The 25,972-nt window shown below is 43.8% G+C and overlaps 15 protein-coding genes and 3 pseudogenes across 15 annotated transcripts, besides 38 other annotated features; 2 read left to right on the top strand and 16 right to left on the bottom strand. All coding sequences in view use genetic code 2, as the record gives it.

Annotated features, from left to right (window-relative positions):
* The first annotated feature begins 1 nt into the window (after position 1).
* Positions 2–65, top strand: a tRNA (tRNA-Tyr).
* Positions 66–123, top strand: a tRNA (tRNA-Cys).
* Positions 124–151: a sequence feature (may function as origin for light strand replication).
* Positions 152–222, top strand: a tRNA (tRNA-Asn).
* Positions 223–224: 2 nt separating this feature from the next.
* Positions 225–293, bottom strand: a tRNA (tRNA-Ala).
* Positions 293–363, top strand: a tRNA (tRNA-Trp).
* ND2 (NADH dehydrogenase subunit 2) lies at positions 362–1,402 on the bottom strand. The gene has a single exon. It carries the CDS (start codon positions 1,400–1,402, stop codon positions 362–364), a length of 1,041 nt encoding a protein of 346 aa, YP_001655002.1.
* Positions 1,403–1,472, bottom strand: a tRNA (tRNA-Met).
* Positions 1,472–1,544, top strand: a tRNA (tRNA-Gln).
* Positions 1,543–1,615, bottom strand: a tRNA (tRNA-Ile).
* Positions 1,616–1,618: 3 nt separating this feature from the next.
* Positions 1,619–2,587, bottom strand: ND1 (NADH dehydrogenase subunit 1). The gene has a single exon. It carries the CDS (start codon positions 2,585–2,587, stop codon positions 1,619–1,621), a length of 969 nt encoding a protein of 322 aa, YP_001655001.1.
* Positions 2,588–2,663, bottom strand: a tRNA (tRNA-Leu).
* Positions 2,664–4,215, bottom strand: an rRNA (l-rRNA).
* Positions 4,216–4,281, bottom strand: a tRNA (tRNA-Val).
* Positions 4,282–5,231, bottom strand: an rRNA (s-rRNA).
* Positions 5,232–5,304, bottom strand: a tRNA (tRNA-Phe).
* Positions 5,305–6,967: a sequence feature (control region; copy 2).
* Positions 6,968–7,032, top strand: a tRNA (tRNA-Pro).
* Positions 7,033–7,100, bottom strand: a tRNA (tRNA-Thr).
* On the bottom strand, positions 7,101–8,239 carry CYTB (cytochrome b). The gene has a single exon. A coding segment is annotated over exon 1 (1,139 nt).
* Positions 8,240–8,242: 3 nt separating this feature from the next.
* Positions 8,243–8,311, top strand: a tRNA (tRNA-Glu).
* Positions 8,312–8,833, top strand: ND6 (NADH dehydrogenase subunit 6). The gene has a single exon. The coding sequence runs from the start codon at positions 8,312–8,314 to the stop codon at positions 8,831–8,833; it is 522 nt and encodes a 173-aa protein (YP_001654999.1).
* On the bottom strand, positions 8,831–10,613 carry ND5 (annotated as a pseudogene).
* A 1-nt stretch (position 10,614) lies between these two features.
* Positions 10,615–10,686, bottom strand: a tRNA (tRNA-Leu).
* Positions 10,687–10,744, bottom strand: a tRNA (tRNA-Ser).
* Positions 10,745–10,813, bottom strand: a tRNA (tRNA-His).
* A 4-nt stretch (positions 10,814–10,817) lies between these two features.
* Positions 10,818–10,871, bottom strand: ND4 (annotated as a pseudogene).
* On the bottom strand, positions 10,863–11,412 carry ND1 (annotated as a pseudogene).
* Positions 11,413–11,488, bottom strand: a tRNA (tRNA-Leu).
* Positions 11,489–13,040, bottom strand: an rRNA (l-rRNA).
* Positions 13,041–13,106, bottom strand: a tRNA (tRNA-Val).
* Positions 13,107–14,056, bottom strand: an rRNA (s-rRNA).
* Positions 14,057–14,129, bottom strand: a tRNA (tRNA-Phe).
* Positions 14,130–15,926: a sequence feature (control region; copy 1).
* Positions 15,927–15,993, top strand: a tRNA (tRNA-Pro).
* Positions 15,994–16,061, bottom strand: a tRNA (tRNA-Thr).
* On the bottom strand, positions 16,062–17,200 carry CYTB (cytochrome b). The gene has a single exon. A coding segment is annotated over exon 1 (1,139 nt).
* Positions 17,201–17,203: 3 nt separating this feature from the next.
* Positions 17,204–17,272, top strand: a tRNA (tRNA-Glu).
* Positions 17,273–17,794, top strand: ND6 (NADH dehydrogenase subunit 6). Its single transcript has one exon. The coding sequence runs from the start codon at positions 17,273–17,275 to the stop codon at positions 17,792–17,794; it is 522 nt and encodes a 173-aa protein (YP_001654997.1).
* Positions 17,792–19,575, bottom strand: ND5 (NADH dehydrogenase subunit 5). Its single transcript has one exon. A coding segment is annotated over exon 1 (1,784 nt).
* A 1-nt stretch (position 19,576) lies between these two features.
* Positions 19,577–19,648, bottom strand: a tRNA (tRNA-Leu).
* Positions 19,649–19,706, bottom strand: a tRNA (tRNA-Ser).
* Positions 19,707–19,775, bottom strand: a tRNA (tRNA-His).
* Positions 19,776–19,778: 3 nt separating this feature from the next.
* On the bottom strand, positions 19,779–21,137 carry ND4 (NADH dehydrogenase subunit 4). Its single transcript has one exon. The coding sequence runs from the start codon at positions 21,135–21,137 to the stop codon at positions 19,779–19,781; it is 1,359 nt and encodes a 452-aa protein (YP_001654995.1).
* ND4L (NADH dehydrogenase subunit 4L) lies at positions 21,131–21,427 on the bottom strand. Its single transcript has one exon. It carries the CDS (start codon positions 21,425–21,427, stop codon positions 21,131–21,133), a length of 297 nt encoding a protein of 98 aa, YP_001654994.1.
* A 2-nt stretch (positions 21,428–21,429) lies between these two features.
* Positions 21,430–21,494, bottom strand: a tRNA (tRNA-Arg).
* Position 21,495: 1 nt separating this feature from the next.
* Positions 21,496–21,842, bottom strand: ND3 (NADH dehydrogenase subunit 3). Its single transcript has one exon. A coding segment is annotated over exon 1 (347 nt).
* Position 21,843: 1 nt separating this feature from the next.
* Positions 21,844–21,913, bottom strand: a tRNA (tRNA-Gly).
* COX3 (cytochrome c oxidase subunit III) lies at positions 21,914–22,697 on the bottom strand. The gene has a single exon. A coding segment is annotated over exon 1 (784 nt).
* Positions 22,698–23,377, bottom strand: ATP6 (ATP synthase F0 subunit 6). Its single transcript has one exon. A coding segment is annotated over exon 1 (680 nt).
* On the bottom strand, positions 23,368–23,532 carry ATP8 (ATP synthase F0 subunit 8). Its single transcript has one exon. The coding sequence runs from the start codon at positions 23,530–23,532 to the stop codon at positions 23,368–23,370; it is 165 nt and encodes a 54-aa protein (YP_001654990.1).
* Positions 23,533–23,596, bottom strand: a tRNA (tRNA-Lys).
* COX2 (cytochrome c oxidase subunit II) lies at positions 23,597–24,284 on the bottom strand. The gene has a single exon. A coding segment is annotated over exon 1 (688 nt).
* Positions 24,285–24,353, bottom strand: a tRNA (tRNA-Asp).
* A 1-nt stretch (position 24,354) lies between these two features.
* Positions 24,355–24,428, top strand: a tRNA (tRNA-Ser).
* COX1 (cytochrome c oxidase subunit I) lies at positions 24,422–25,972 on the bottom strand. The gene has a single exon. It carries the CDS (start codon positions 25,970–25,972, stop codon positions 24,422–24,424), a length of 1,551 nt encoding a protein of 516 aa, YP_001654988.1.

The raw sequence follows: 25,972 nt of genomic DNA, 5'->3' as shown, positions 1-25,972 counted from the left end.
AGGTAGTATGGCCGAGGCTAGGTGGCGGGTTGTAGCCCCGCAGACAGAGGAATCTCTTGCTATCAGGCCCTGAAGCAGCAAAGTGCAAATTTGACGCAGCACCTATAAGAGGTGCCGGGGCTTCTCCCGTTTTTTTAGACGGGAGAAGAAGAGACTGAAGCCCGCTGGCTTGGGTGTTTAGTTGTTAACTAAGGTGTTACGGGATCGAGGCCCGTCAGTCTGGTGAGGCTTTAGCTTAATTAAAGTGTTTGAGTTGCATTCAGGAGATGTAATGTAGAGTTTTACAGGCCTTCAGAAGTTAGATGTGTTGTTGATCTATTTGGGGCTTTGAAGGCCCCGAGTTTTATGTTAACTTAAACTTCTAGGTGGTGAGGTATAGTAGTGGGGTTATGGGTAGGGTTAGTGTTGTTAGTAGAGCTGTTGTTGGGGTAAGTGGTGATATGGGGGTTTTGAATCGTCATTTGTACTCTGAGTTTGTTGTGTTAGGGGGGTTTGTTAGAGTTGTTAGGTAGGCTATGCGGGTATAGAAGGCTAGGCTTGGGAGGCTTGTGAGGGCTAGTATTGTGCTGAGGGCTAGTAGTTTTATTGTTACAAGTTCTTTTAGGATTAGTAGTTTTGGCATAAAGCCGGTTAGAGGGGGTAGTCCTGCTAGGGAGAGTAGGGTTAATATTGTAGTTGTTAGTAGGATGGGTGAGTGGGTTCATGAGGTTCCTAGGTCTAATAGTGTTTTTGATGAGGATGCGGCTAAGGAGAGGAATATTGTTGTTGTCATGGCTATGTAGGTGATTATGGTTAGAGTAGATAGGCTGGGGCTTAGGCATAGGGCTGTAATTAGTCAGCCTATGTGGGAGATGGATGAGAAGGCTATGATTTTTCGTGTTTGGGTTTGGTTTAGACCGGTTCAGCCTCCTAGAAGGGCGGATGTAACGCCTAGTAGTAATATAGTATTTGTTGAGAGGTGGTTGATTAGTAGGTAGAGTAGTGTTAGGGGGGCGATTTTTTGTCATGTTGAGATGATTAGTGCTGTGGTTATGGTGGTGCCTTGGAGGATTTCGGGGTATCATAGGTGTGCTGGGGCGATGGCGAGTTTTATTATGATGGCTATAGTGATGATGGTGGTGGCGAGTGGGGAGAAGGATTGTATGATGTCTCAGGAGCCTGTTTGTCAGGCGTTTATTGTGCTTGCAAGTAGAATTAGTGCGGCTGCAGTGGTTTGGATGAGGAAGTATTTTGTTGTTGCTTCGGTTGTTCGTGGGTGGTTTGAGCGTATAATGATAGGTAGAATGCTTAAGGTGTTTAGTTCTAGGGCTAGTCAGGCGAGAAGTCAATGGTGGCTGGTTATGATGATGATTGTGCTTGTTGTAAGGCTTATGATAAGGGTTACTCAGATTAAGGGACTCATTAGTATAGGAGGGGGTGGATACCAACATTGTCGGGGTATGGGCCCGAAAGCTTTTTTAGCTGACTTTACTAGGGGTCGTATAATTTTGGAAGTACGCAAAGTTTTGGATTTTGTAGTATGGGTTCGTAGCCCGTCCGCCTAGGAAGTGAGAGGACTTAAACCTCTATTATGTACTCTATCAAAGTAGTCCTTGGGCTGTTCGGGCACGCTTCCTGGTTAATTTATGGGGGGTAGGCCGGCTAGGGAAATTGGGGTGGAAATGTAAAGTAGGCATATGGCTAGGGTGAGTGGTAGGAAGGTTTTTCATAGTAGGTGTATTAGTTGGTCATATCGGAATCGTGGATAAGAGGCTCGTGCTCAGAGGAAGCCTAGAGTGAGGAGGGTTGTTTTTAGTATAATGTTTAGGGTAAAAAGATTTGGGGTTTGTAGGGGGTTTGGAGATATAAATAAAATGCAAGATAGTGTATTTATTATTAGGATGTTAGCGTATTCTGCAAGGAAGAAAAGTGCGAAAGGGCCAGCTGCGTATTCTACATTAAATCCTGATACGAGTTCTGATTCGCCTTCTGTTAGGTCGAATGGGGCTCGATTGGTTTCGGCAATTGTTGAGATGTACCATATTATTGTTAGTGGTCAAGTGCAGGTTAGTAGTCAGGCAGGCTCTTGTGTGGTTAGTAGGGTTTGTATTGTGAATCCCCCGGATAGTATAATTGTTGATAGAAGAATAATTCCTAGTGTTACTTCGTATGAAATGGTTTGTGCGATTGCTCGTAGTGCCCCCATTAGGGCGTATTTTGAGTTGGAGGCTCATCCTGATCATAGGATTGAGTAAACTATTAGGCTGGATAGGGCGAGGATTAGTAGTAGGGTGAGGTTGATGTCAAGTAGTGGTTTTGGCATTGTTATAGGGGCTCATATTAGTAGGGCGAGCAGTAGGGCTAAGATGGGTGTTAGGATAAATAGTAATGGGGAGGATTGGGTTGGACGGAGAGGTTCTTTAGTAAAAAGTTTTAGTCCGTCTGCTATCGGTTGAATAATACCGTATGGGCCGACGATGTTTGGACCTTTTCGGTGTTGTGCATATCCGAGCAGTTTTCGTTCCAGTAGGGTGAGGAATGCAACGGCTAGTAGTACAGGAATTATTAGTGTAGTTGGGTTTAGGAGGTGGGTTATTAGTAGGGGCATGGTTGGGAAGAAGATTTGAACTTCTGTGGATGAGGATTTAGGGCTCATGCAGTTAACCTGGCTCTGCCACCCCAGCTTAGCCCTGGTTTAGGGCTGTTTTAGGGCCTGTTTCTTTAGTTTTGTTGTCAGTGTTTAGGAGAGCGCGTGCTAGTGGTATGGGCGCTTTCTTCTTGGTCCTTTCGTACTGAAGAAGGAGGAGCACAGATAGAAACCGACCTGGATTACTCCGGTCTGAACTCAGATCACGTAGGGCGTTAGTCGTTGAACAAACGAACCTTTAGTAGGGGCTGCCCCACTTGGGTGCCCTGATCCAACATCGAGGTCGTAAGCCCCGCTTGGCGATAAGGACTCTTGAAGGGGATGGCGCTGTTATCCCTAGGGTAACTTGGTTCGATGATCAGTATGTACTGGGTCTGTGGTGGGTATGTTTGACATGTCTGTCTAGAATGAGTTTATTCTGGGTCGTGGAGGTTTTGTTTTGCTCCGTAGTCGCCCCAACTTAAAAGTGTCACTATTATTTTATGATGTGGTCAGTAGACGGGCTAGTTTATTGTTAGTGGTGTTATTTAAAGCTCCATAGGGTCTTCTCGTCTTGTGATGTAATTCTAGCTTTTTTACTAGAAGATCAGTTTCATTGGTTAGCTGAAGGAGACAGGGTTGCTCTCAGGAGACCGTTCATACTAGTCTCTAATTAAGAGACAAGTGATTACGCTACCTTTGCACGGTTAGGATACCGCGGCCGTTTAAAAGATTCACTGGGCAGGTTTGACCTTTAATACTTGGTTAGCTAAAGGCGGTGTTTTTGGTAAACAGGTGGAGCAGGGTTAGCTGAGTTCCTTTTGCAGCTTTAAAGCTGTCTGTATGCACGCCTGTGTTGGGGTAACAGTGGTTTTGGTAAGAGGGCTTGGGTTGGTTTATAGTTCTTTTTAGGCTGTTAATTGTCATTGGTTAATCCGTTATGATGTATAGGGGTGCGGCAGAGGCGGTTGTCTTATTACTAGTTTTAGCAGTGTTTCCTTTAAGTTTAATTAAAGTAGCTCGGTTTGTTGTAGGGGGTTTTAGTCTGATTTGGTATTTTTGGGCCGATGTTGCTTTGACGCGGTTTTGTTTGATGGCTGCTTGAGGGCCTACGTTGACTATTTTTGGTTTTCCTCTAGTTTCGGTTGTACTCGATAACAATAAAGCTGTTCCTTTATTGTATATCTTCTGGCTTGGGCAGGGTGTAATAGTGTTCATGGTGGTTGAGCCAGAGTTGAACTTAGATTCATTTAGTGAGCAACCAGCTATCACCAGGCTCGATAGGCGTTTCACCGCTACCTAGAAGTCTTCCCGCTCTTTTGCCACAGAGATGGGTGCATCCATATGATTGCTCTTAGGTAGCTCGTCTGGATTCGGGGTAGCAGGTTTTAGTTCGTTTTATCTGATGTTTTCTTGCTGAACCATGAGGCAAAAGGTACGGGGGTTAAAGTCTGCTTTTTGGTGCGTAAGTTTAGATTTTTCTTTCACTGTTTCCTTGCGGTACTGTTTACTATTGCGTATAGGTGCTTTTCTGTCGCGGATACTAGGCGGGGCAAATGGTTTGGTTTGTTTTGGTGGCTGTTTGGTGATGTTGTAGCTAGGGTTTTGGCTCAGGAAGGTTCCGGTGAACATGTTCTGGTTGTAAGCCAGATGCTTTTAGTTTAAGCTACTTCTTGTTAGCCAAGCGCACTTTCCAGTACGCTTACCATGTTACGACTTGCCTCATCTTGTTATGTAGTATGGTTTATGTAATTGTGTGTTGTTGGTTGAGGAGGGTGACGGGCGGTGTGTACGCGTCCCAGAGCAGGCTTCAATTGAATGTTCTTGTTCAGTTTACTGCTAAATCCACCTGTAGACAAAGTTTCATGTTGTTGTGGGTTTGTTCTGTTGTAGAAAATGTAGCCCATCGCTACTCCTCCCATGGGCTACACCTTGACCTGACGTGTTTGTGGGTGCTATTTTGCTAACTTTGGTTCTGTCACAAGGTTAGCTGGCGACGGCGGTATATAGGCTGGGGTTGCAAGGGGGAGTAAGGTGTAACGGGGATTGTCGATTATAGGACAGGCTCCTCTAGGTTGATGTGGGACACCGTCAAGTCCTTTGAGTTTGAGCTTTGTTTGGCTGTAGTTCTCTGGCGAGCAGTTTTGTAAGGGGGAATGCCTGGGTTTATAGCCAAATATAGTAGGGTATCTAATCCTAGTTTATGTTTTGGCTTTCGTGGGGTCAAGATGGTTTAGTGTTAGAAGTATGGATGTTATTCTTGTTGCATGTGCGTTTTACGGCTTTGCTTTAAGTTTTTAGTTCTAGGAGCTAAACTAGTGCTTTAGTCACATTTTACGCCGGGTGATATTATTTTAGGCCCGCCGTGTAACCGCGGCGGCTGGCACGGGGTTTGCCGGCCTTGGGGCAACCGTCACTAGGTCGAGCTTATGTGGGTGGCTCATGGCCTAAGGTTTACCACTGCTGAGTTCCGTGGGGGGGTGGCATAGCTAGATGTTTTGGGCTACTTATAGGTGTGCCTGATATCTGCTCCGTTGTATAGGTTTTGGGCGTGTGCACGGGCGGGTCGATGCTTGCATGTGTGAGTGCGGTTGGAGATAATGTTAGGTTCAGGACCAAGACAGTATGTCTTCGGGAAGGCAGCTTCCATTTCGGCAACTTCAGGGCCGGGTTTTAAAAAAGGTATAAACTACAGTGACAAGGCCGGATTTTTAGAGGATACAGTATATGGTGGTGGGGCCGGATATTGAGTGCAAGCTGTTTGTGATGATATTAATATATACATGTATATAATATGTTAGTTTTTAGGGTGTGTTTAACAGTAAGTGTAGGATTGCGTGATGCGTTTAACAGTAAGTGTAGGATTGCGTGATGCGTTTTGGCAGCTTAGAGCTGCGGCTGGGCCAGTTTTAGTGTAGTTAAATCTCGTTTTTGGGGTTTGGCGAGGCTATATTTAATTCACTTAAAACTGGGTCAGTGGGGGGTAAGGGGGGTTTGCCGCAGAAACGCATGTATGTGTTTGTATGTGTATGTTTATGTGTGTATGTTTATGTGTGTATGTTTATGTGTGTATGTTTATGTGTGTATGTTTATGTGTGTATGTTTATGTGTGTATGTTTATGTGTGTATGTTTATGTGTGTATGTTTATGTGTGATCTGATAATTGTCTGGTATTTTTGTTACGTTTGTTTAAACGTTTGTTTAAACGTTTGTTTGTAAAGATCTGATAATTGTCTGGTATTTTTGTTACGTTTGTTTAAACGTTTGTTTAAACGTTTGTTTGTAAAGATCTGATAATTGTCTGGTATTTTTGTTACGTTTGTTTAAACGTTTGTTTAAACGTTTGTTTGTAAAGATCTGATAATTGTCTGGTATTTTTGTTAAATATTTATTATATTTTATTTTATATTTATTTTATATTTATTTTATATTTTGTTAAAAATTTGCTAAAAATTGCGCGTTTGTGTTCTAGGGGACGCGGGTGATTTTAGTGGTTAATTTTGGTTAAATTTTGTGTTTCGTTGGATGGTTCTAGTGGGGAGGCAGGTTGACCGGTGTTTCAGGGCCGATTTAAGTTTTAAAATCACGTTTTTTTGTCAGAAAAGTTAGGACTTTATTTTTGGGGGGGTAAAATATGTCTATCAAGCATGAATGAATATGTCCCCTTGGGTTGATGAGTGCGACGTGCATTGCACCGTAGGTTCAGTCTCAACCGTAATTGACCCGCACCGCCTTCGGTGGGTGGACCTGAGAGGAGTATAAAAAAGGGAACCAGCCGCCTGACCGCGCGGGGTAGCTATGAGTATGAGGAGACATGTAACGAATCCTAGCAGCCAAAGGTCTTGGAAAAAGTAGGACTAGTCCGTCGTAGTTAAATGAACCTGACGTAGCAGAACCAGAGGCCTTGGAAAAAGCCGTGAGGGGTGAACAACATATTCTGTCCTTGACGCTAGTGAGAGGATGTGTGGGTGGGCGGGTTGAGGGGTTCTCCTTATATGCACGCGATTCAGTAAATAGTCTATCAAGCATGAATATTTAATCCACGTTATTTATCTTATAATTGTTTATCATTAAGTTATAATTTTAAATAATATTCATATGGTAGAGAATATTTTGTTAATTATAATTTGCTAATTCTAATTCATTAATATTATGTACTTAATAATATGCATGGGGCAAATAATTAATGTTGATTATACATAGTATATCTATAGAGCATTCATATAATGTACTATATCATATGCATGGGGCAGATAATTAATGTTGATTATACATAGTATATCTATAGAGCATTCATATAATGTACTATATCATATGCATGGGGCAGATAATTAATGTTGATTATACATAGTATATAGGGGACAAAAAATAGTTTAGTAAAAATTCTAGTTTTGGGGGCTAGAGACAAGTTTTTGGCCTTTTTTTGATGTCCTAGAGGGGTGCCCCTATTGTTGGTTTACAAGACCAATGTTTTGGTGTTTAAAACTACTAGGACTATCAGCTTAGTATGTTGTTTTCTAATATGTTGATTATTGGGGTAAGGCTGAGGAAGATTAAGAAGTAAAAAGTTGTGGCTAGTTGGCCGATTAAGATGAAGGGGTCTTCTACTGGTTGTGCTCCAATTCAGGTCAGGATAAGAATGGTTGCTGTTAGTGATCAAAACAGGGTTTGTGTTAGTGGGCGGAAGTGGGCGGCGCGGTGTTTTGAGTTGTGTGTTATTGGGACGATGAAAAGGATTATAATAGATATAACTAGGGCCAGGACTCCGCCCAGTTTATTTGGGATAGACCGTAGGATGGCGTAGGCGAACAGGAAATACCATTCTGGTTTGATGTGTGGAGGGGTAACGAGGGGGTTTGCGGGTGTAAAGTTTTCTGGGTCGCTTAGGAGGTATGGGAATAGGAGGGCTAAGGTTATGAGGGCGGTGACTAATATCGTTGCTCCGAGCAGGTCTTTGTATGAGAAGTAAGGGTGGAATGGGATTTTGTCTGTGTTCGAGTTAAGTCCAGTTGGGTTGGTAGAGCCGGTTTCATGGAGGAAGAGGAGGTGTAAGAGCATTATTGGTAGGATGGTGAAGGGAAGTAGGAAGTGGAAGGTAAAGAATCGGGTTAGGGTTGCATTGTCTACTGCAAATCCTCCCCAGATTCACTCTACTAATGTGGGGCCAATGTATGGGAGGGCGGAAAGTAGGTTGGTGATTACGGTGGCCCCTCAGAATGATATTTGGCCTCATGGTAGGACGTAGCCTACAAATGCTGTGGCTATAGTTAGGAATATTAGTAGGACTCCAATATTTCAGGTTTCTTTATAAAGATAAGAGCCATAGTACAGGCCTCGGCCAATGTGCAGATAGAGGCAAATAAAGAATATTGAGGCCCCGTTGGCATGTATGTTTCGGATTAATCAACCATAGTTAATGTCTCGGGAGATTTGTGCGACGGAGGAGAATGCAAGGGTGATGTCGGTTGAGTAGTGTATTGCTAGAAATAAGCCGGAGATAATTTGTAGTATTAGGCATAGCCCTAGAAGTGAGCCGAAGTTTCATCAGGCGGAAATGTTTGCTGGGGTTGGTAGGTCAATTAGGGAGGTGTTGATAATTTTTATAGTTGGGTGTGTTTTTCGGATGGGGGACATTGGGTTACTATAGTTGAAGTACAACAGTGGTTTTTCAGGCCTCAGGTTCTGGTTGAAGTACAGATGGTAATGATGTCCTATCTAGTTTTTTTGATGAGTGTGTGTTTTGTTTTAGGTTTGGTTGGTGTAGCGTCTGGTCCGGCCCCATTTTATGGGGCGGGGGGGCTTGTTGTTGGGGCTTTGGGGGGGTGTGGGGTATTGGTTGGTATAGGGGGGTCATTTATTGGGTTGGTTTTATTTTTGATTTATCTGGGCGGAATGCTTGTTGTTTTTGCATATTCTGTAGCGTTGGCGGCGGAGCCTTATCCTGAAGGGTGGGGGGATTATTCTGTTTTGTGGTATTTGGTGGGGTGTGTTGTGGCTGTGGTTGTTGGTGTGTGTTTTGTAGGGATTTTGTGGGGAGGATTTTGGGGGGTGGATGGGGTAGAGGGTGTTGGATTTTTTAGTCTGCGGGGAGATTTTAGTGGAGTGGGGCTGTTGTTTTCTAGTGGAGGGTTGATGTTATTTTTGTGTGGGGGGGGTTTGTTGTTGGCTCTTTTTGTTGTAATGGAGCTTGTTCGTGGGTGGGAGCGGGGTAGTCTGCGGGTTCCGTAGAGGGCGAGTAAAATTAGACAGGTGACTAAGAGTAGTAGTGGGGTGGTTAGATAGGTTTTGATGAGGCCGGTGTTGGTGGTGGAGAGTGTGGTTGCTAGTTTAATGTTGTAGGTTTTTGCTATTATTGGGCCAATGTGTTCGTACCAGGTTATGTCGTTTAGTTGTATGGCTGTTGAGCGGGCAGAGGTTAGAGTGGTTATAGGTAGTAATCGATGGTTTGTGATGTTAAAGAATATAAGTTGGGTCAGGTTTTGATGTAGTGTGGTTTTTGGCGGGTTAGTTAGAAATGAGGTGTGTTGTAGGAGGTCAATAGTGCAAAGGAGGCCTAGTAGGAGAGCGAGGGTTGTGGAGATTTTTGTGGCTATTGGTATTGTTATGGTTTGTGTAACTGTTGGCAGTACGCTTGATGTGATTACTAAGCCGGCTAAAATGCTTGCTATGGCGAGGCGAAGGATTGGGTTGATTTGGTCTTTATTTGATTCTATGAGGTGTGTGATTGAGTGGTAGCGGGGTTTGTGTAGTTGTGTGTAGAAGGTTAGTCGTAGGCTGTAGGCGGTGGTGAGGATTGTTGCTAGTAGTGTGGTTGATAGGGCTCAGGCGTTGATGGTTGATGTGTTTATGGCTTCAATGATTGCATCTTTTGTGTAGAAGCCGGCTAGAAAGGGGGTTCCTATTAAGGCTAGGCTGCCTAGAGTTATGCAGGATGTAGTGATTGGAAGGGTTTTTTGTGTTGCTCCTATCTTTCGAATGTCTTGTTCGTCGTTTAGGTTGTGGATGATGGAGCCAGAGCACAAGAACAACATTGCTTTGAAAAATGCGTGAGTGGTGATATGAAGGAATGCTAGTTCTGGCTGATTAAGTCCTACGGTAAGTATTATTAGTCCTAGCTGGCTTGATGTTGAGAAGGCAATAATTTTTTTGAGATCATTTTGTGTAATGGCACAAAGGGCTGCGAAGGTTGTGGTTATTGCGCCAATACACAGGCACAGTGAGAGAGAGACAGGGTTGTGTTGTAGTAGGGGGTGTAGGCGGATTAGTAGGTAGATTCCAGCTACAACTATTGTGCTGGAGTGTAGTAGTGCGGAGACTGGTGTTGGGCCCTCTATTGCTGATGGGAGTCAGGGGTGAAGTCCAAATTGTGCGGATTTTCCCATTGCTGCTAGAATTAGGCCAAGTCCTGGCAGGGTTGGGGAGATGTTGTGGGAAAATAGTTGTTGTATTTCTAATGTGTTGAGATTTATTGCTAGTCAGGCTATTGATAGTAGTAGGCCGATATCTCCGATTCGGTTATAAATGATCGCTTGTAGGGCGGAGGTGTTAGCGTTTGTGCGGGCGTGTCATCAGCCAATTAGGAGAAATGATATGATGCCAACTGCTTCTCAGCCTACGAACAGCTGAACTAGGTTGTTTGCTGTGGTTAAGGTTAGTATGGCAAGTAGGAATAGAAGTAGGTATTTTATAAAGGTTTTTTGGTTTGGGTCTGAGTGTATATATCAGGATGTGAATTGTAGAATGGACCAGGTGATAAAGATGGAGATTGGGAGGAATAGTATTGTATAGCAGTCGAATAAAAAACTGGCTTGTAGGTTGAATAGTGAGTTGGTTCAGATGAAGTTTGTTGTGATGGAGTTAGTGTTTGAGTAAAGAAAGATAGTGGTTTGGGCTAGGCTTAGTATAGTGGCGAGTTTTATATTTTGGATGGGGAGGCCGGGTAGAGTAGGGGTTGGATGAGTGTTAGGGTAATAAGTGTTATGGTGGAGTAGAATAGTAAGTTGGACACGTTCTTTCACTTGGAGTTGCACCAAGAGGTGATAATGCCTAAGATTATTGGAGTACTACTGTCCTTTGAAAGTAGAGATGGCCGGGGGTTTAGTCCGGGGCTGTGAATTAGCAGTTCGTTGTAACCATCTCGGTTAGCAAGAGGCGTGGGGCCTCTATTGTTAAGGCCACGGCTTAGTGTTTTTATTAAACTATGCTTACGTGCTACGTAATTAGTGTTGGGTGGGTTAGTAGTAATAGCAGGGGGATTAAGTGCAGGTTAGTAGTCAGGCAGGCTCTTGTGTGGTTAGTAGGGTTTGTATTGTGAATCCCCCGGATAGTATAATTGTTGATAGAAGAATAATTCCTAGTGTTACTTCGTATGAAATGGTTTGTGCGATTGCTCGTAGTGCCCCCATTAGGGCGTATTTTGAGTTGGAGGCTCATCCTGATCATAGGATTGAGTAAACTATTAGGCTGGATAGGGCGAGGATTAGTAGTAGGGTGAGGTTGATGTCAAGTAGTGGTTTTGGCATTGTTATAGGGGCTCATATTAGTAGGGCGAGCAGTAGGGCTAAGATGGGTGTTAGGATAAATAGTAATGGGGAGGATTGGGTTGGACGGAGAGGTTCTTTAGTAAAAAGTTTTAGTCCGTCTGCTATCGGTTGAATAATACCGTATGGGCCGACGATGTTTGGACCTTTTCGGTGTTGTGCATATCCGAGCAGTTTTCGTTCCAGTAGGGTGAGGAATGCAACGGCTAGTAGTACAGGAATTATTAGTGTAGTTGGGTTTAGGAGGTGGGTTATTAGTAGGGGCATGGTTGGGAAGAAGATTTGAACTTCTGTGGATGAGGATTTAGGGCTCATGCAGTTAACCTGGCTCTGCCACCCCAGCTTAGCCCTGGTTTAGGGCTGTTTTAGGGCCTGTTTCTTTAGTTTTGTTGTCAGTGTTTAGGAGAGCGCGTGCTAGTGGTATGGGCGCTTTCTTCTTGGTCCTTTCGTACTGAAGAAGGAGGAGCACAGATAGAAACCGACCTGGATTACTCCGGTCTGAACTCAGATCACGTAGGGCGTTAGTCGTTGAACAAACGAACCTTTAGTAGGGGCTGCCCCACTTGGGTGCCCTGATCCAACATCGAGGTCGTAAGCCCCGCTTGGCGATAAGGACTCTTGAAGGGGATGGCGCTGTTATCCCTAGGGTAACTTGGTTCGATGATCAGTATGTACTGGGTCTGTGGTGGGTATGTTTGACATGTCTGTCTAGAATGAGTTTATTCTGGGTCGTGGAGGTTTTGTTTTGCTCCGTAGTCGCCCCAACTTAAAAGTGTCACTATTATTTTATGATGTGGTCAGTAGACGGGCTAGTTTATTGTTAGTGGTGTTATTTAAAGCTCCATAGGGTCTTCTCGTCTTGTGATGTAATTCTAGCTTTTTTACTAGAAGATCAGTTTCATTGGTTAGCTGAAGGAGACAGGGTTGCTCTCAGGAGACCGTTCATACTAGTCTCTAATTAAGAGACAAGTGATTACGCTACCTTTGCACGGTTAGGATACCGCGGCCGTTTAAAAGATTCACTGGGCAGGTTTGACCTTTAATACTTGGTTAGCTAAAGGCGGTGTTTTTGGTAAACAGGTGGAGCAGGGTTAGCTGAGTTCCTTTTGCAGCTTTAAAGCTGTCTGTATGCACGCCTGTGTTGGGGTAACAGTGGTTTTGGTAAGAGGGCTTGGGTTGGTTTATAGTTCTTTTTAGGCTGTTAATTGTCATTGGTTAATCCGTTATGATGTATAGGGGTGCGGCAGAGGCGGTTGTCTTATTACTAGTTTTAGCAGTGTTTCCTTTAAGTTTAATTAAAGTAGCTCGGTTTGTTGTAGGGGGTTTTAGTCTGATTTGGTATTTTTGGGCCGATGTTGCTTTGACGCGGTTTTGTTTGATGGCTGCTTGAGGGCCTACGTTGACTATTTTTGGTTTTCCTCTAGTTTCGGTTGTACTCGATAACAATAAAGCTGTTCCCTTTATGTATATCTTCTGGCTTGGGCAGGGTGTAATAGTGTTCATGGTGGTTGAGCCAGAGTTGAACTTAGATTCATTTAGTGAGCAACCAGCTATCACCAGGCTCGATAGGCGTTTCACCGCTACCTAGAAGTCTTCCCGCTCTTTTGCCACAGAGATGGGTGCATCCATATGATTGCTCTTAGGTAGCTCGTCTGGATTCGGGGTAGCAGGTTTTAGTTCGTTTTATCTGATGTTTTCTTGCTGAACCATGAGGCAAAAGGTACGGGGGTTAAAGTCTGCTTTTTGGTGCGTAAGTTTAGATTTTTCTTTCACTGTTTCCTTGCGGTACTGTTTACTATTGCGTATAGGTGCTTTTCTGTCGCGGATACTAGGCGGGGCAAATGGTTTGGTTTGTTTTGGTGGCTGTTTGGTGATGTTGTAGCTAGGGTTTTGGCTCAGGAAGGTTCCGGTGAACATGTTCTGGTTGTAAGCCAGATGCTTTTAGTTTAAGCTACTTCTTGTTAGCCAAGCGCACTTTCCAGTACGCTTACCATGTTACGACTTGCCTCATCTTGTTATGTAGTATGGTTTATGTAATTGTGTGTTGTTGGTTGAGGAGGGTGACGGGCGGTGTGTACGCGTCCCAGAGCAGGCTTCAATTGAATGTTCTTGTTCAGTTTACTGCTAAATCCACCTGTAGACAAAGTTTCATGTTGTTGTGGGTTTGTTCTGTTGTAGAAAATGTAGCCCATCGCTACTCCTCCCATGGGCTACACCTTGACCTGACGTGTTTGTGGGTGCTATTTTGCTAACTTTGGTTCTGTCACAAGGTTAGCTGGCGACGGCGGTATATAGGCTGGGGTTGCAAGGGGGAGTAAGGTGTAACGGGGATTGTCGATTATAGGACAGGCTCCTCTAGGTTGATGTGGGACACCGTCAAGTCCTTTGAGTTTGAGCTTTGTTTGGCTGTAGTTCTCTGGCGAGCAGTTTTGTAAGGGGGAATGCCTGGGTTTATAGCCAAATATAGTAGGGTATCTAATCCTAGTTTATGTTTTGGCTTTCGTGGGGTCAAGATGGTTTAGTGTTAGAAGTATGGATGTTATTCTTGTTGCATGTGCGTTTTACGGCTTTGCTTTAAGTTTTTAGTTCTAGGAGCTAAACTAGTGCTTTAGTCACATTTTACGCCGGGTGATATTATTTTAGGCCCGCCGTGTAACCGCGGCGGCTGGCACGGGGTTTGCCGGCCTTGGGGCAACCGTCACTAGGTCGAGCTTATGTGGGTGGCTCATGGCCTAAGGTTTACCACTGCTGAGTTCCGTGGGGGGGTGGCATAGCTAGATGTTTTGGGCTACTTATAGGTGTGCCTGATATCTGCTCCGTTGTATAGGTTTTGGGCGTGTGCACGGGCGGGTCGATGCTTGCATGTGTGAGTGCGGTTGGAGATAATGTTAGGTTCAGGACCAAGACAGTATGTCTTCGGGAAGGCAGCTTCCATTTCGGCAACTTCAGGGCCGGGTTTTAAAAAAGGTATAAACTACAGTGACAAGGCCGGATTTTTAGAGGATACAGTATATGGTGGTGGGGCCGGATATTGAGTGCAAGCTGTTTGTGATGATATTAATATATACATGTATATAATATGTTAGTTTTTAGGGTGTGTTTAACAGTAAGTGTAGGATTGCGTGATGCGTTTAACAGTAAGTGTAGGATTGCGTGATGCGTTTTGGCAGCTTAGAGCTGCGGCTGGGCCAGTTTTAGTGTAGTTAAATCTCGTTTTTGGGGTTTGGCGAGGCTATATTTAATTCACTTAAAACTGGGTCAGTGGGGGGTAAGGGGGGTTTGCCGCAGAAACGCATGTATGTGTTTGTATGTGTATGTTTATGTGTGTATGTTTATGTGTGTATGTTTATGTGTGTATGTTTATGTGTGTATGTTTATGTGTGTATGTTTATGTGTGTATGTTTATGTGTGTATGTTTATGTGTGTATGTTTATGTGTGATCTGATAATTGTCTGGTATTTTTGTTACGTTTGTTTAAACGTTTGTTTAAACGTTTGTTTGTAAAGATCTGATAATTGTCTGGTATTTTTGTTACGTTTGTTTAAACGTTTGTTTAAACGTTTGTTTGTAAAGATCTGATAATTGTCTGGTATTTTTGTTACGTTTGTTTAAACGTTTGTTTAAACGTTTGTTTGTAAAGATCTGATAATTGTCTGGTATTTTTGTTACGTTTGTTTAAACGTTTGTTTAAACGTTTGTTTGTAAAGATCTGATAATTGTCTGGTATTTTTGTTACGTTTGTTTAAACGTTTGTTTAAACGTTTGTTTGTAAAGATCTGATAATTGTCTGGTATTTTTGTTAAATATTTATTATATTTTATTTTATATTTATTTTATATTTATTTTATATTTTGTTAAAAATTTGCTAAAAATTGCGCGTTTGTGTTCTAGGGGACGCGGGTGATTTTAGTGGTTAATTTTGGTTAAATTTTGTGTTTCGTTGGATGGTTCTAGTGGGGAGGCAGGTTGACCGGTGTTTCAGGGCCGATTTAAGTTTTAAAATCACGTTTTTTTGTCAGAAAAGTTAGGACTTTATTTTTGGGGGGGTAAAATATGTCTATCAAGCATGAATGAATATGTCCCCTTGGGTTGATGAGTGCGACGTGCATTGCACCGTAGGTTCAGTCTCAACCGTAATTGACCCGCACCGCCTTCGGTGGGTGGACCTGAGAGGAGTATAAAAAAGGGAACCAGCCGCCTGACCGCGCGGGGTAGCTATGAGTATGAGGAGACATGTAACGAATCCTAGCAGCCAAAGGTCTTGGAAAAAGTAGGACTAGTCCGTCGTAGTTAAATGAACCTGACGTAGCAGAACCAGAGGCCTTGGAAAAAGCCGTGAGGGGTGAACAACATATTCTGTCCTTGACGCTAGTGAGAGGATGTGTGGGTGGGCGGGTTGAGGGGTTCTCCTTATATGCACGCGATTCAGTAAATAGTCTATCAAGCATGAATATTTAATCCACGTTATTTATCTTATAATTGTTTATCATTAAGTTATAATTTTAAATAATATTCATATGGTAGAGAATATTTTGTTAATTATAATTTGTTAATTCTAATTCATTAATATTATGTACTTAATAATATGCATGGGGCAAATAATTAATGTTGATTATACATAGTATATCTATAGAGCATTCATATAATGTACTATATCATATGCATGGGGCAGATAATTAATGTTGATTATACATAGTATATCTATAGAGCATTCATATAATGTACTATATCATATGCATGGGGCAGATAATTAATGTTGATTATACATAGTATATAGGGGACAAAAAATAGTTTAGTAAAAATTCTAGTTTTGGGGGCTAGAGACAAGGTTTTTGGCCTTTTTTTTGATGTCCTAGAGGGGTGCCCCTATTGTTGGTTTACAAGACCAATGTTTTGGTGTTTAAAACTACTAGGACTATCAGCTTAGTATGTTGTTTTCTAATATGTTGATTATTGGGGTAAGGCTGAGGAAGATTAAGAAGTAAAAAGTTGTGGCTAGTTGGCCGATTAAGATGAAGGGGTCTTCTACTGGTTGTGCTCCAATTCAGGTCAGGATAAGAATGGTTGCTGTTAGTGATCAAAACAGGGTTTGTGTTAGTGGGCGGAAGTGGGCGGCGCGGTGTTTTGAGTTGTGTGTTATTGGGACGATGAAAAGGATTATAATAGATATAACTAGGGCCAGGACTCCGCCCAGTTTATTTGGGATAGACCGTAGGATGGCGTAGGCGAACAGGAAATACCATTCTGGTTTGATGTGTGGAGGGGTAACGAGGGGGTTTGCGGGTGTAAAGTTTTCTGGGTCGCTTAGGAGGTATGGGAATAGGAGGGCTAAGGTTATGAGGGCGGTGACTAATATCGTTGCTCCGAGCAGGTCTTTGTATGAGAAGTAAGGGTGGAATGGGATTTTGTCTGTGTTCGAGTTAAGTCCAGTTGGGTTGGTAGAGCCGGTTTCATGGAGGAAGAGGAGGTGTAAGAGCATTATTGGTAGGATGGTGAAGGGAAGTAGGAAGTGGAAGGTAAAGAATCGGGTTAGGGTTGCATTGTCTACTGCAAATCCTCCCCAGATTCACTCTACTAATGTGGGGCCAATGTATGGGAGGGCGGAAAGTAGGTTGGTGATTACGGTGGCCCCTCAGAATGATATTTGGCCTCATGGTAGGACGTAGCCTACAAATGCTGTGGCTATAGTTAGGAATATTAGTAGGACTCCAATATTTCAGGTTTCTTTATAAAGATAAGAGCCATAGTACAGGCCTCGGCCAATGTGCAGATAGAGGCAAATAAAGAATATTGAGGCCCCGTTGGCATGTATGTTTCGGATTAATCAACCATAGTTAATGTCTCGGGAGATTTGTGCGACGGAGGAGAATGCAAGGGTGATGTCGGTTGAGTAGTGTATTGCTAGAAATAAGCCGGAGATAATTTGTAGTATTAGGCATAGCCCTAGAAGTGAGCCGAAGTTTCATCAGGCGGAAATGTTTGCTGGGGTTGGTAGGTCAATTAGGGAGGTGTTGATAATTTTTATAGTTGGGTGTGTTTTTCGGATGGGGGACATTGGGTTACTATAGTTGAAGTACAACAGTGGTTTTTCAGGCCTCAGGTTCTGGTTGAAGTACAGATGGTAATGATGTCCTATCTAGTTTTTTTGATGAGTGTGTGTTTTGTTTTAGGTTTGGTTGGTGTAGCGTCTGGTCCGGCCCCATTTTATGGGGCGGGGGGGCTTGTTGTTGGGGCTTTGGGGGGGTGTGGGGTATTGGTTGGTATAGGGGGGTCATTTATTGGGTTGGTTTTATTTTTGATTTATCTGGGCGGAATGCTTGTTGTTTTTGCATATTCTGTAGCGTTGGCGGCGGAGCCTTATCCTGAAGGGTGGGGGGATTATTCTGTTTTGTGGTATTTGGTGGGGTGTGTTGTGGCTGTGGTTGTTGGTGTGTGTTTTGTAGGGATTTTGTGGGGAGGATTTTGGGGGGTGGATGGGGTAGAGGGTGTTGGATTTTTTAGTCTGCGGGGAGATTTTAGTGGAGTGGGGCTGTTGTTTTCTAGTGGAGGGTTGATGTTATTTTTGTGTGGGGGGGGTTTGTTGTTGGCTCTTTTTGTTGTAATGGAGCTTGTTCGTGGGTGGGAGCGGGGTAGTCTGCGGGTTCCGTAGAGGGCGAGTAAAATTAGACAGGTGACTAAGAGTAGTAGTGGGGTGGTTAGATAGGTTTTGATGAGGCCGGTGTTGGTGGTGGAGAGTGTGGTTGCTAGTTTAATGTTGTAGGTTTTTGCTATTATTGGGCCAATGTGTTCGTACCAGGTTATGTCGTTTAGTTGTATGGCTGTTGAGCGGGCAGAGGTTAGAGTGGTTATAGGTAGTAATCGATGGTTTGTGATGTTAAAGAATATAAGTTGGGTCAGGTTTTGATGTAGTGTGGTTTTTGGCGGGTTAGTTAGAAATGAGGTGTGTTGTAGGAGGTCAATAGTGCAAAGGAGGCCTAGTAGGAGAGCGAGGGTTGTGGAGATTTTTGTGGCTATTGGTATTGTTATGGTTTGTGTAACTGTTGGCAGTACGCTTGATGTGATTACTAAGCCGGCTAAAATGCTTGCTATGGCGAGGCGAAGGATTGGGTTGATTTGGTCTTTATTTGATTCTATGAGGTGTGTGATTGAGTGGTAGCGGGGTTTGTGTAGTTGTGTGTAGAAGGTTAGTCGTAGGCTGTAGGCGGTGGTGAGGATTGTTGCTAGTAGTGTGGTTGATAGGGCTCAGGCGTTGATGGTTGATGTGTTTATGGCTTCAATGATTGCATCTTTTGTGTAGAAGCCGGCTAGAAAGGGGGTTCCTATTAAGGCTAGGCTGCCTAGAGTTATGCAGGATGTAGTGATTGGAAGGGTTTTTTGTGTTGCTCCTATCTTTCGAATGTCTTGTTCGTCGTTTAGGTTGTGGATGATGGAGCCAGAGCACAAGAACAACATTGCTTTGAAAAATGCGTGAGTGGTGATATGAAGGAATGCTAGTTCTGGCTGATTAAGTCCTACGGTAAGTATTATTAGTCCTAGCTGGCTTGATGTTGAGAAGGCAATAATTTTTTTGAGATCATTTTGTGTAATGGCACAAAGGGCTGCGAAGGTTGTGGTTATTGCGCCAATACACAGGCACAGTGAGAGAGAGACAGGGTTGTGTTGTAGTAGGGGGTGTAGGCGGATTAGTAGGTAGATTCCAGCTACAACTATTGTGCTGGAGTGTAGTAGTGCGGAGACTGGTGTTGGGCCCTCTATTGCTGATGGGAGTCAGGGGTGAAGTCCAAATTGTGCGGATTTTCCCATTGCTGCTAGAATTAGGCCAAGTCCTGGCAGGGTTGGGGAGATGTTGTGGGAAAATAGTTGTTGTATTTCTAATGTGTTGAGATTTATTGCTAGTCAGGCTATTGATAGTAGTAGGCCGATATCTCCGATTCGGTTATAAATGATCGCTTGTAGGGCGGAGGTGTTAGCGTTTGTGCGGGCGTGTCATCAGCCAATTAGGAGAAATGATATGATGCCAACTGCTTCTCAGCCTACGAACAGCTGAACTAGGTTGTTTGCTGTGGTTAAGGTTAGTATGGCAAGTAGGAATAGAAGTAGGTATTTTATAAAGGTTTTTTGGTTTGGGTCTGAGTGTATATATCAGGATGTGAATTGTAGAATGGACCAGGTGATAAAGATGGAGATTGGGAGGAATAGTATTGTATAGCAGTCGAATAAAAAACTGGCTTGTAGGTTGAATAGTGAGTTGGTTCAGATGAAGTTTGTTGTGATGGAGTTAGTGTTTGAGTAAAGAAAGATAGTGGTTTGGGCTAGGCTTAGTATAGTGGCGAGTTTTATATTTTGGATGGGGGAGGCCGGGTAGAGTAGGGGTTGGATGAGTGTTAGGGTAATAAGTGTTATGGTGGAGTAGAATAGTAAGTTGGACACGTTCTTTCACTTGGAGTTGCACCAAGAGGTGATAATGCCTAAGATTATTGGAGTACTACTGTCCTTTGAAAGTAGAGATGGCCGGGGGTTTAGTCCGGGGCTGTGAATTAGCAGTTCGTTGTAACCATCTCGGTTAGCAAGAGGCGTGGGGCCTCTATTGTTAAGGCCACGGCTTAGTGTTTTTATTAAACTATGCTTACGTGCTACGTAATTAGTGTTGGGTGGGTTAGTAGTAATAGCAGGGGGATTAAGTGCAGGGCCATAAGGAGGTGTTCGCGTGAGTGGGTGGGGCTGATAGTTATGTGTGTTTGTAGTTTGTTTTGTTGTGTTGTCAGGAAGATGTGTAGGGAGTATATGGCTGTGATGAGTGTGGCGGACCCTGTTAGGACAATTGTTGTTATATTTCAGTTGAATAGTGTAATAATAATTATTAGTTCGCCTAATAGGTTAATTGTAGGTGGCAGTGCTATGTTTATTAGATTTGAGAGTAACCACCATGTGGTTATTAGTGGTAGGGCTAGTTGTAGTCCTCGTACTAGGATAAGAGTGCGGGTGTGAGTTCGCTCGTAGTTGGTATTGGCCAGGCAGAATAGTATGGAGGATGTTAAGCCGTGGGCGATTATTAGTAGTATTGCGCCGTGGATACTTCATGGGGTTTGGATGAGGGAGGCGGCGGTGACTAGGCCTATGTGGCTTACAGAGGAGTAAGCGATAATAGATTTTAGGTCTGTTTGTCGTAGACAGATGAGGCTAGTTATAATTATTCCTCACAGGGCTAGAACGATGAATGGGAAGCACATTGTTTGGGTTGTAGGTATCAGGATTAGGGTTAGACGAATGATGCCGTATCCTCCAAGTTTTAGTAAAATTGCTGCAAGTACTATTGATCCGGCGATGGGGGCTTCTACATGGGCTTTGGGAAGTCAGAGGTGTAGGCCGTATAGGGGTATTTTTACTAAGAAGGCTATTATGCATGCTAGCCATATTAGATTTGTTGGGAAGGTGGCGGATTGGTGTATAGTGAGAATGGGGATGAGTGTATGGTTGTTGGTTGAGTGGATATAGAGCAAGGCGACTAGTAGTGGTAAGGATCCGGCTAGGGTATAAAAAATGAAGTATGTTCCAGCATTGAGACGTTCGGTTTGAGCCCCTCAGCGGGTGATTAAAATTAGTGTTGGAACGAGGGTTGTTTCGAAGAGTGCATAGAATATGATTAGGTCTGTTGTGGTAAATGTGAGGAGTAGGGTAGTTTGTAGTATGGTGCAGGTTGTAAGGAATATTCGTTTTCGGCCGGTTGGCTCTGAGGCCGCAATATTTTGATTTGCAAGGATTATAAGTGGGAGGAGTCAGGCTGATAAGATGGCTAGTGGGGTTGTGATTGGGTCGAGTATGAATCATGTGTTTAGTGCAAAGGGTTTGAGGTTGAGTGGTTGGTAGAGTCATTTTAGTATTAGTAGGGTTGTGATTATTGAGTAGGCGGAGGTGGTAGTGAGTATGTATTTGATTGGTAATAGTAGTATAGTTGGGGTGAGTATTGCTGAGGCAATTAGGATTTTTAGCATTTTAGTAAGTTAAGGGCTTTAAGATGGTCTGAGGCATGGGTTCGTGTTGTGGCTACAAGCAGGGCTAATCCGGTGCTTGCCCCGCAAGCTGCGAAGGCAAGTAAGATAATAGGTTGGGTTGTAATGGTTGTGTGGTTGAGTGTTTGGGAAATGGTAGCTAAGGAGGTGAATAGGGCGAGTATTATGCCTTCGATACATAATAGAGAGGAGACTAAATGTTTTCGGGATAGGGCCAAGCCCGCTGTGCATAGTGTGAATGTTATGATTGGGGTAAAATGGGTGATTGTCATGTTGGCGACTCTGCACTTCGCAGAATTTATTAAGTCGAAATTAATAGTTTTTGTTAAACTAGTGGCCGTATTCTGCTCATTCTAGTCCTCCTTGGAGTCATTCATAGATGAGCCCCAGGGTCAGTAGTGAGATAAGTAAGGTTGTTCATAGTAATGTTTGTAGGGGGGCTGTAGAGTTGATGGCCCAAGGGGTTGGGAGTAAAAGGGCAATTTCTAGGTCGAATAAGAGGAATAGGATTGCAACTAGGAAGAAGCGAAGGGAGAAGGGTAGACGGGCAGTGCCGATGGGGTCAAACCCGCATTCGTATGGAGATAGTTTTTCTATGTCTGGATATGTTTGAGGGAGTCAGAAATTAATGATGATTAGGGCGGTTGTTAGAAGTAGGGCAATTGTGGTAAGTAAGACAAGTTTCATTTACCCCCTCCTAGGTTTAAACTAGGATTAAATGAGTGGAAGTCTTTTGTATTGTATTGTACTAAGGGGGTAGGAGCCTCATCAGTAGATTGAGATGTAGAGGAATAGTCATACTACGTCAACGAAGTGTCAGTATCATGCGGCTGCTTCAAAGCCGAAGTGATGGTCAGTTGTAAAGTGGTAGTTGATTTGTCGTAGTAGGGAGATTGTTAGGAAAGTAGTGCCAATAATGACATGAAGTCCGTGGAAGCCTGTTGCTACAAAAAATGTCGCGCCATATGTTGCATCAGCGATAGTGAAGGGGGCTTCGAAGTACTCTATTGCTTGGAGTAGGGTGAAATAGCTGCCTAGGAGGATAGTTAAGGCTAGGGCAGTGGTTGCTTCTTGGCGTTTGTTTTCTATAATAGAGTGATGTGTTCAGGTAACAGTTACACCAGACGCAAGAAGTACTGCGGTATTTAGTAGTGGTACTTCGAAAGGGTTTAATGGTGTAATTCCAGTTGGGGGTCATAGGCCACCTAGTTCTGGGGTTGGGGCCAGGCTTGAGTGGTAAAAGGCTCAAAAGAAGCCAAGAAAAAAGAATACTTCGGAGGTGATAAAAAGGGTTATTCCATAGCGTAGGCCGGTTTGAACTATTTTTGTGTGGTGCCCTTGGAATGTACTTTCTCGGACGATATCACGTCATCATTGGTATGTTGTAAAGAGTATTGTTAGTAGGCCAAGGTTTATGAGAGTCTGTGTGTTGTAATGGAACCATATTGCTAGGCCTGAGGTTATTAGGAGGGCGGCTATGGCCCCTGTAAGGGGCCATGGGCTTGGGTCTACTATGTGGAAGCTGTGTGCTTGGCGGGTCATTAGGTGTTTTCTTGTAGGTAGAGGCTAAGTAATAGTACGAACACATAGGCTTGGATTATAGCCACAGCAATTTCTAGTAGGGTTAGTAGTAGGAGCAGGGTTAGTGTGAGCAGGCTAATTGAGGGTATTAGGGGCAGTAGTGTTGTTGTAGCTAAGGAGATTAGTGTAATTAGTAGGTGGCCTGCTGTCAGGTTGGCCGTGAGGCGTACTCCTAGGGCGAGGGGGCGAATAAAGAGACTGACTGTTTCAATCAGGATCAGGGGTGGAATTAGTAGTGGTGGGGTGCCTGTTGGCAACATATGGGCAAGTGCTGTGGTTGGTTGGGTGCGGAACCCTGTTAGTATGGTTATGAGTCATAAGGGTACTGCTAGGGCTATGTTTATTGAAAGTTGGGTGGTTGGGGTGAAGGTATATGGCAGTAAGCCGGTTAGGTTTATTGTGGAGAGAAGGAGTATTGTTGTTATAAGGAGTAGCGCCCATGGGTGGCCGGTTTTGTTAAGGGGGTTTAATAGCTGTTTAATAATTAGAAGTATTAGGTGTCCTTGTATAGTAGATGTGCGATTTTGAATTACGCGGGTTTGTGCAGGTACAAGTAGTGTGGGGAGAAGAAGGGCTAGTAGGATTAGGGGGATTCCTAGGGTTTGTGGGATTATAAATTGACTGAATAGGTCTAATGTCATGTTCAGGCTCAGGGGGTTAGTGTATGTTTTATGGTGTGTGGCTGTGGCTGGTGGGTGCTTTTTAGTTCTATTAAAGTTGGTTTTAGTAGTAAAAGTAGGATTGATCAGACTAATATGAAGGTGAAGAACCAAGGTGCCGGGTTTAGTTGTGGCATGCCCTAAGGGGTTTGTGATCCCTCCTCTGGCTTAAAAGGTCAGTGCTCGTAGAGCTGCTTAGGGATGTTTGTAGTATCGTTAATGATCAGTTTTCGAAGTCGTTGGTAGTTGAGGCTTCAACTACAATAGGCATAAAGCTGTGATTAGAGCCGCAAATTTCTGAACATTGGCCGTAGAATAGGCCTGGGCGTGTAGCTGTGAAGGTTGTTTGGTTGAGGCGTCCTGGGACGGCGTCAGTTTTGATGCCTAGTGATGGGAGAGCTCAGGAGTGTAATACGTCTTCTGCTGAGATTAATATGCGGGTTGGGGAGTTTGTGGGCACCACTATATGATGGTCTACTTCTAGAAGTCGGAGTGCCCCTGGTGCGAGATCTTGTGTTGGTGTTATGTAGGCGTCGAATATTAGGTCTTCATAGTCTGTGTATTCGTAGCTTCAATATCATTGATGGCCAACTGCTTTGACTGTTAGGTGGGGGTTATTAACTTCATCTATGAGGTACAGAATGCGCAATGATGGTAGGGCGATAAGTACTAAGATGATGGCGGGCAGGATTGTTCATACTGTCTCTACCAGTTGGGCGTCTATTGTTCCCGTATGGGTCAGAGTGGTAGTGATTATTAGGGTAATGATGTATAGGATAAATGCACTAATTAGGAAAACAACTATTATGGCGTGGTCGTGGAGGTGTAATAGTTCTTCTATGACTGGGGAGGCTGCGTCTTGAAAGCCTAGTTGGGCTTGGTGTGCCATGGGGACACAAAGGATTTTACCTTTAATTTAGCGCTGACAGTGCTATGTGTTGTGTTAGACTAGGGTCCCAAAGAGATAAGCATGTAGGTTGTAGTGTTACTAGTTTGAAACTAGGAGGAGGGGGTTCAAGTCCCTCATCTCTTGTTGGGGGTATAGATGAGCATGGGTTCTTCGTGGGTGTGGTATGGAGGTGGGCAGCCGTGAAGTCACTCTGAGTTAGTGTGTATAGGGCTTGTTATTGATGGGGTGCGTTTGGTGGCAAAGGCTTCTCAGATAATGAATGTTATGACAATGGCCCCAGCTATAGAGATTAGGGAGCCGATTGATGAGATAGTGTTTCATAGAGCATAGGCATCAGGGTAATCTGAATATCGCCGCGGCATGCCTGCTAGTCCTAGGAAGTGTTGTGGGAAAAAGGTTAAGTTGACTCCAATAAACATTAATCCAAAGTGGGCTTTTGTTCATGTTGGGTGTAAGGTATATCCTGTGAATAGTGGGAATCAGTGGACGAATCCTCCTATGATTGCAAATACAGCCCCTATTGATAATACGTAGTGGAAGTGGGCAACTACATAATAGGTGTCATGTAGGACAATATCTAATGAGGAGTTAGCAAGGATTACGCCGGTTAGGCCTCCAACGGTGAATAAAAAGATAAAGCCTATTGCTCATAGAAGGGGGGCTTCTCATTTGATTATTCCTCCGTGCAAGGTTGCAAGTCAACTAAATACTTTTACACCGGTTGGAATAGCAATAATTATTGTGGCTGATGTAAAGTACGCGCGTGTGTCTACGTCTATACCGACGGTGAACATGTGGTGAGCTCAAACAATAAAACCCAAGAAACCGATTGATACTATCGCTCACACTATTCCTATGTAGCCAAAGGGTTCTTTTTTTCCTGCATAGTAAGTAATAATATGTGATACTATGCCGAAGCCAGGAAGAATAAGAATATATACTTCTGGGTGGCCAAAAAATCAAAATAGGTGTTGATATAATACTGGGTCCCCTCCTCCCGCAGGGTCAAAGAAGGTGGTATTCAGATTTCGGTCTGTTAGGAGTATTGTGATTCCGGCTGCAAGTACGGGGAGGGCTAGTAGCAGGAGTACTGCAGTGATCAAGACGGACCATACGAATAAAGAGGTGTTGTATTGTGAGAGTGATGGGGGTTTTATGTTAATGCATGTGGTAATAAAGTTAATAGCCCCTAGAATTGATGAGGCACCGGCAAGGTGCAGGGAGAAGATGACGAGGTCTACGGATGGGCCTGCGTGTGCTAAATTAGCGGCAAGGGGCGGGTATACTGTTCAGCCAGTGCCCGCTCCGGCCTCTACCCCTGCAGAGGCTAATAGGAGGAGAAGGGAGGGGGGGAGGAGTCAAAAGCTTATGTTGTTCATTCGTGGGAATGCTATGTCTGGGGCGCCTAGTATTAGGGGTACAAGTCAATTTCCGAAGCCGCCGATTATAACTGGTATTACTATGAAGAAAATTATAACAAAAGCATGGGCTGTTACTACAACGTTGTAGATCTGATCGTCTCCTATTAATGCGCCGGGCTGGCTAAGTTCAGCGCGGATTAAAAGGCTTAGGGCAGTACCCGCTATGCCAGCTCATGCACCAAATAGTAGATACAGGGTGCCGATGTCTTTGTGGTTAGTTGAGAAGAATCAACGAGTTAGGGTCAC

This window comes from Heteronotia binoei, mitochondrion, assembly GCF_032191835.1.
Source record: "Heteronotia binoei mitochondrion, complete genome".
NCBI classification, from domain to species: Eukaryota; Metazoa; Chordata; class Lepidosauria; order Squamata; family Gekkonidae; genus Heteronotia; species Heteronotia binoei.
This window is presented reverse-complemented; position numbering and strand designations above follow the sequence as displayed.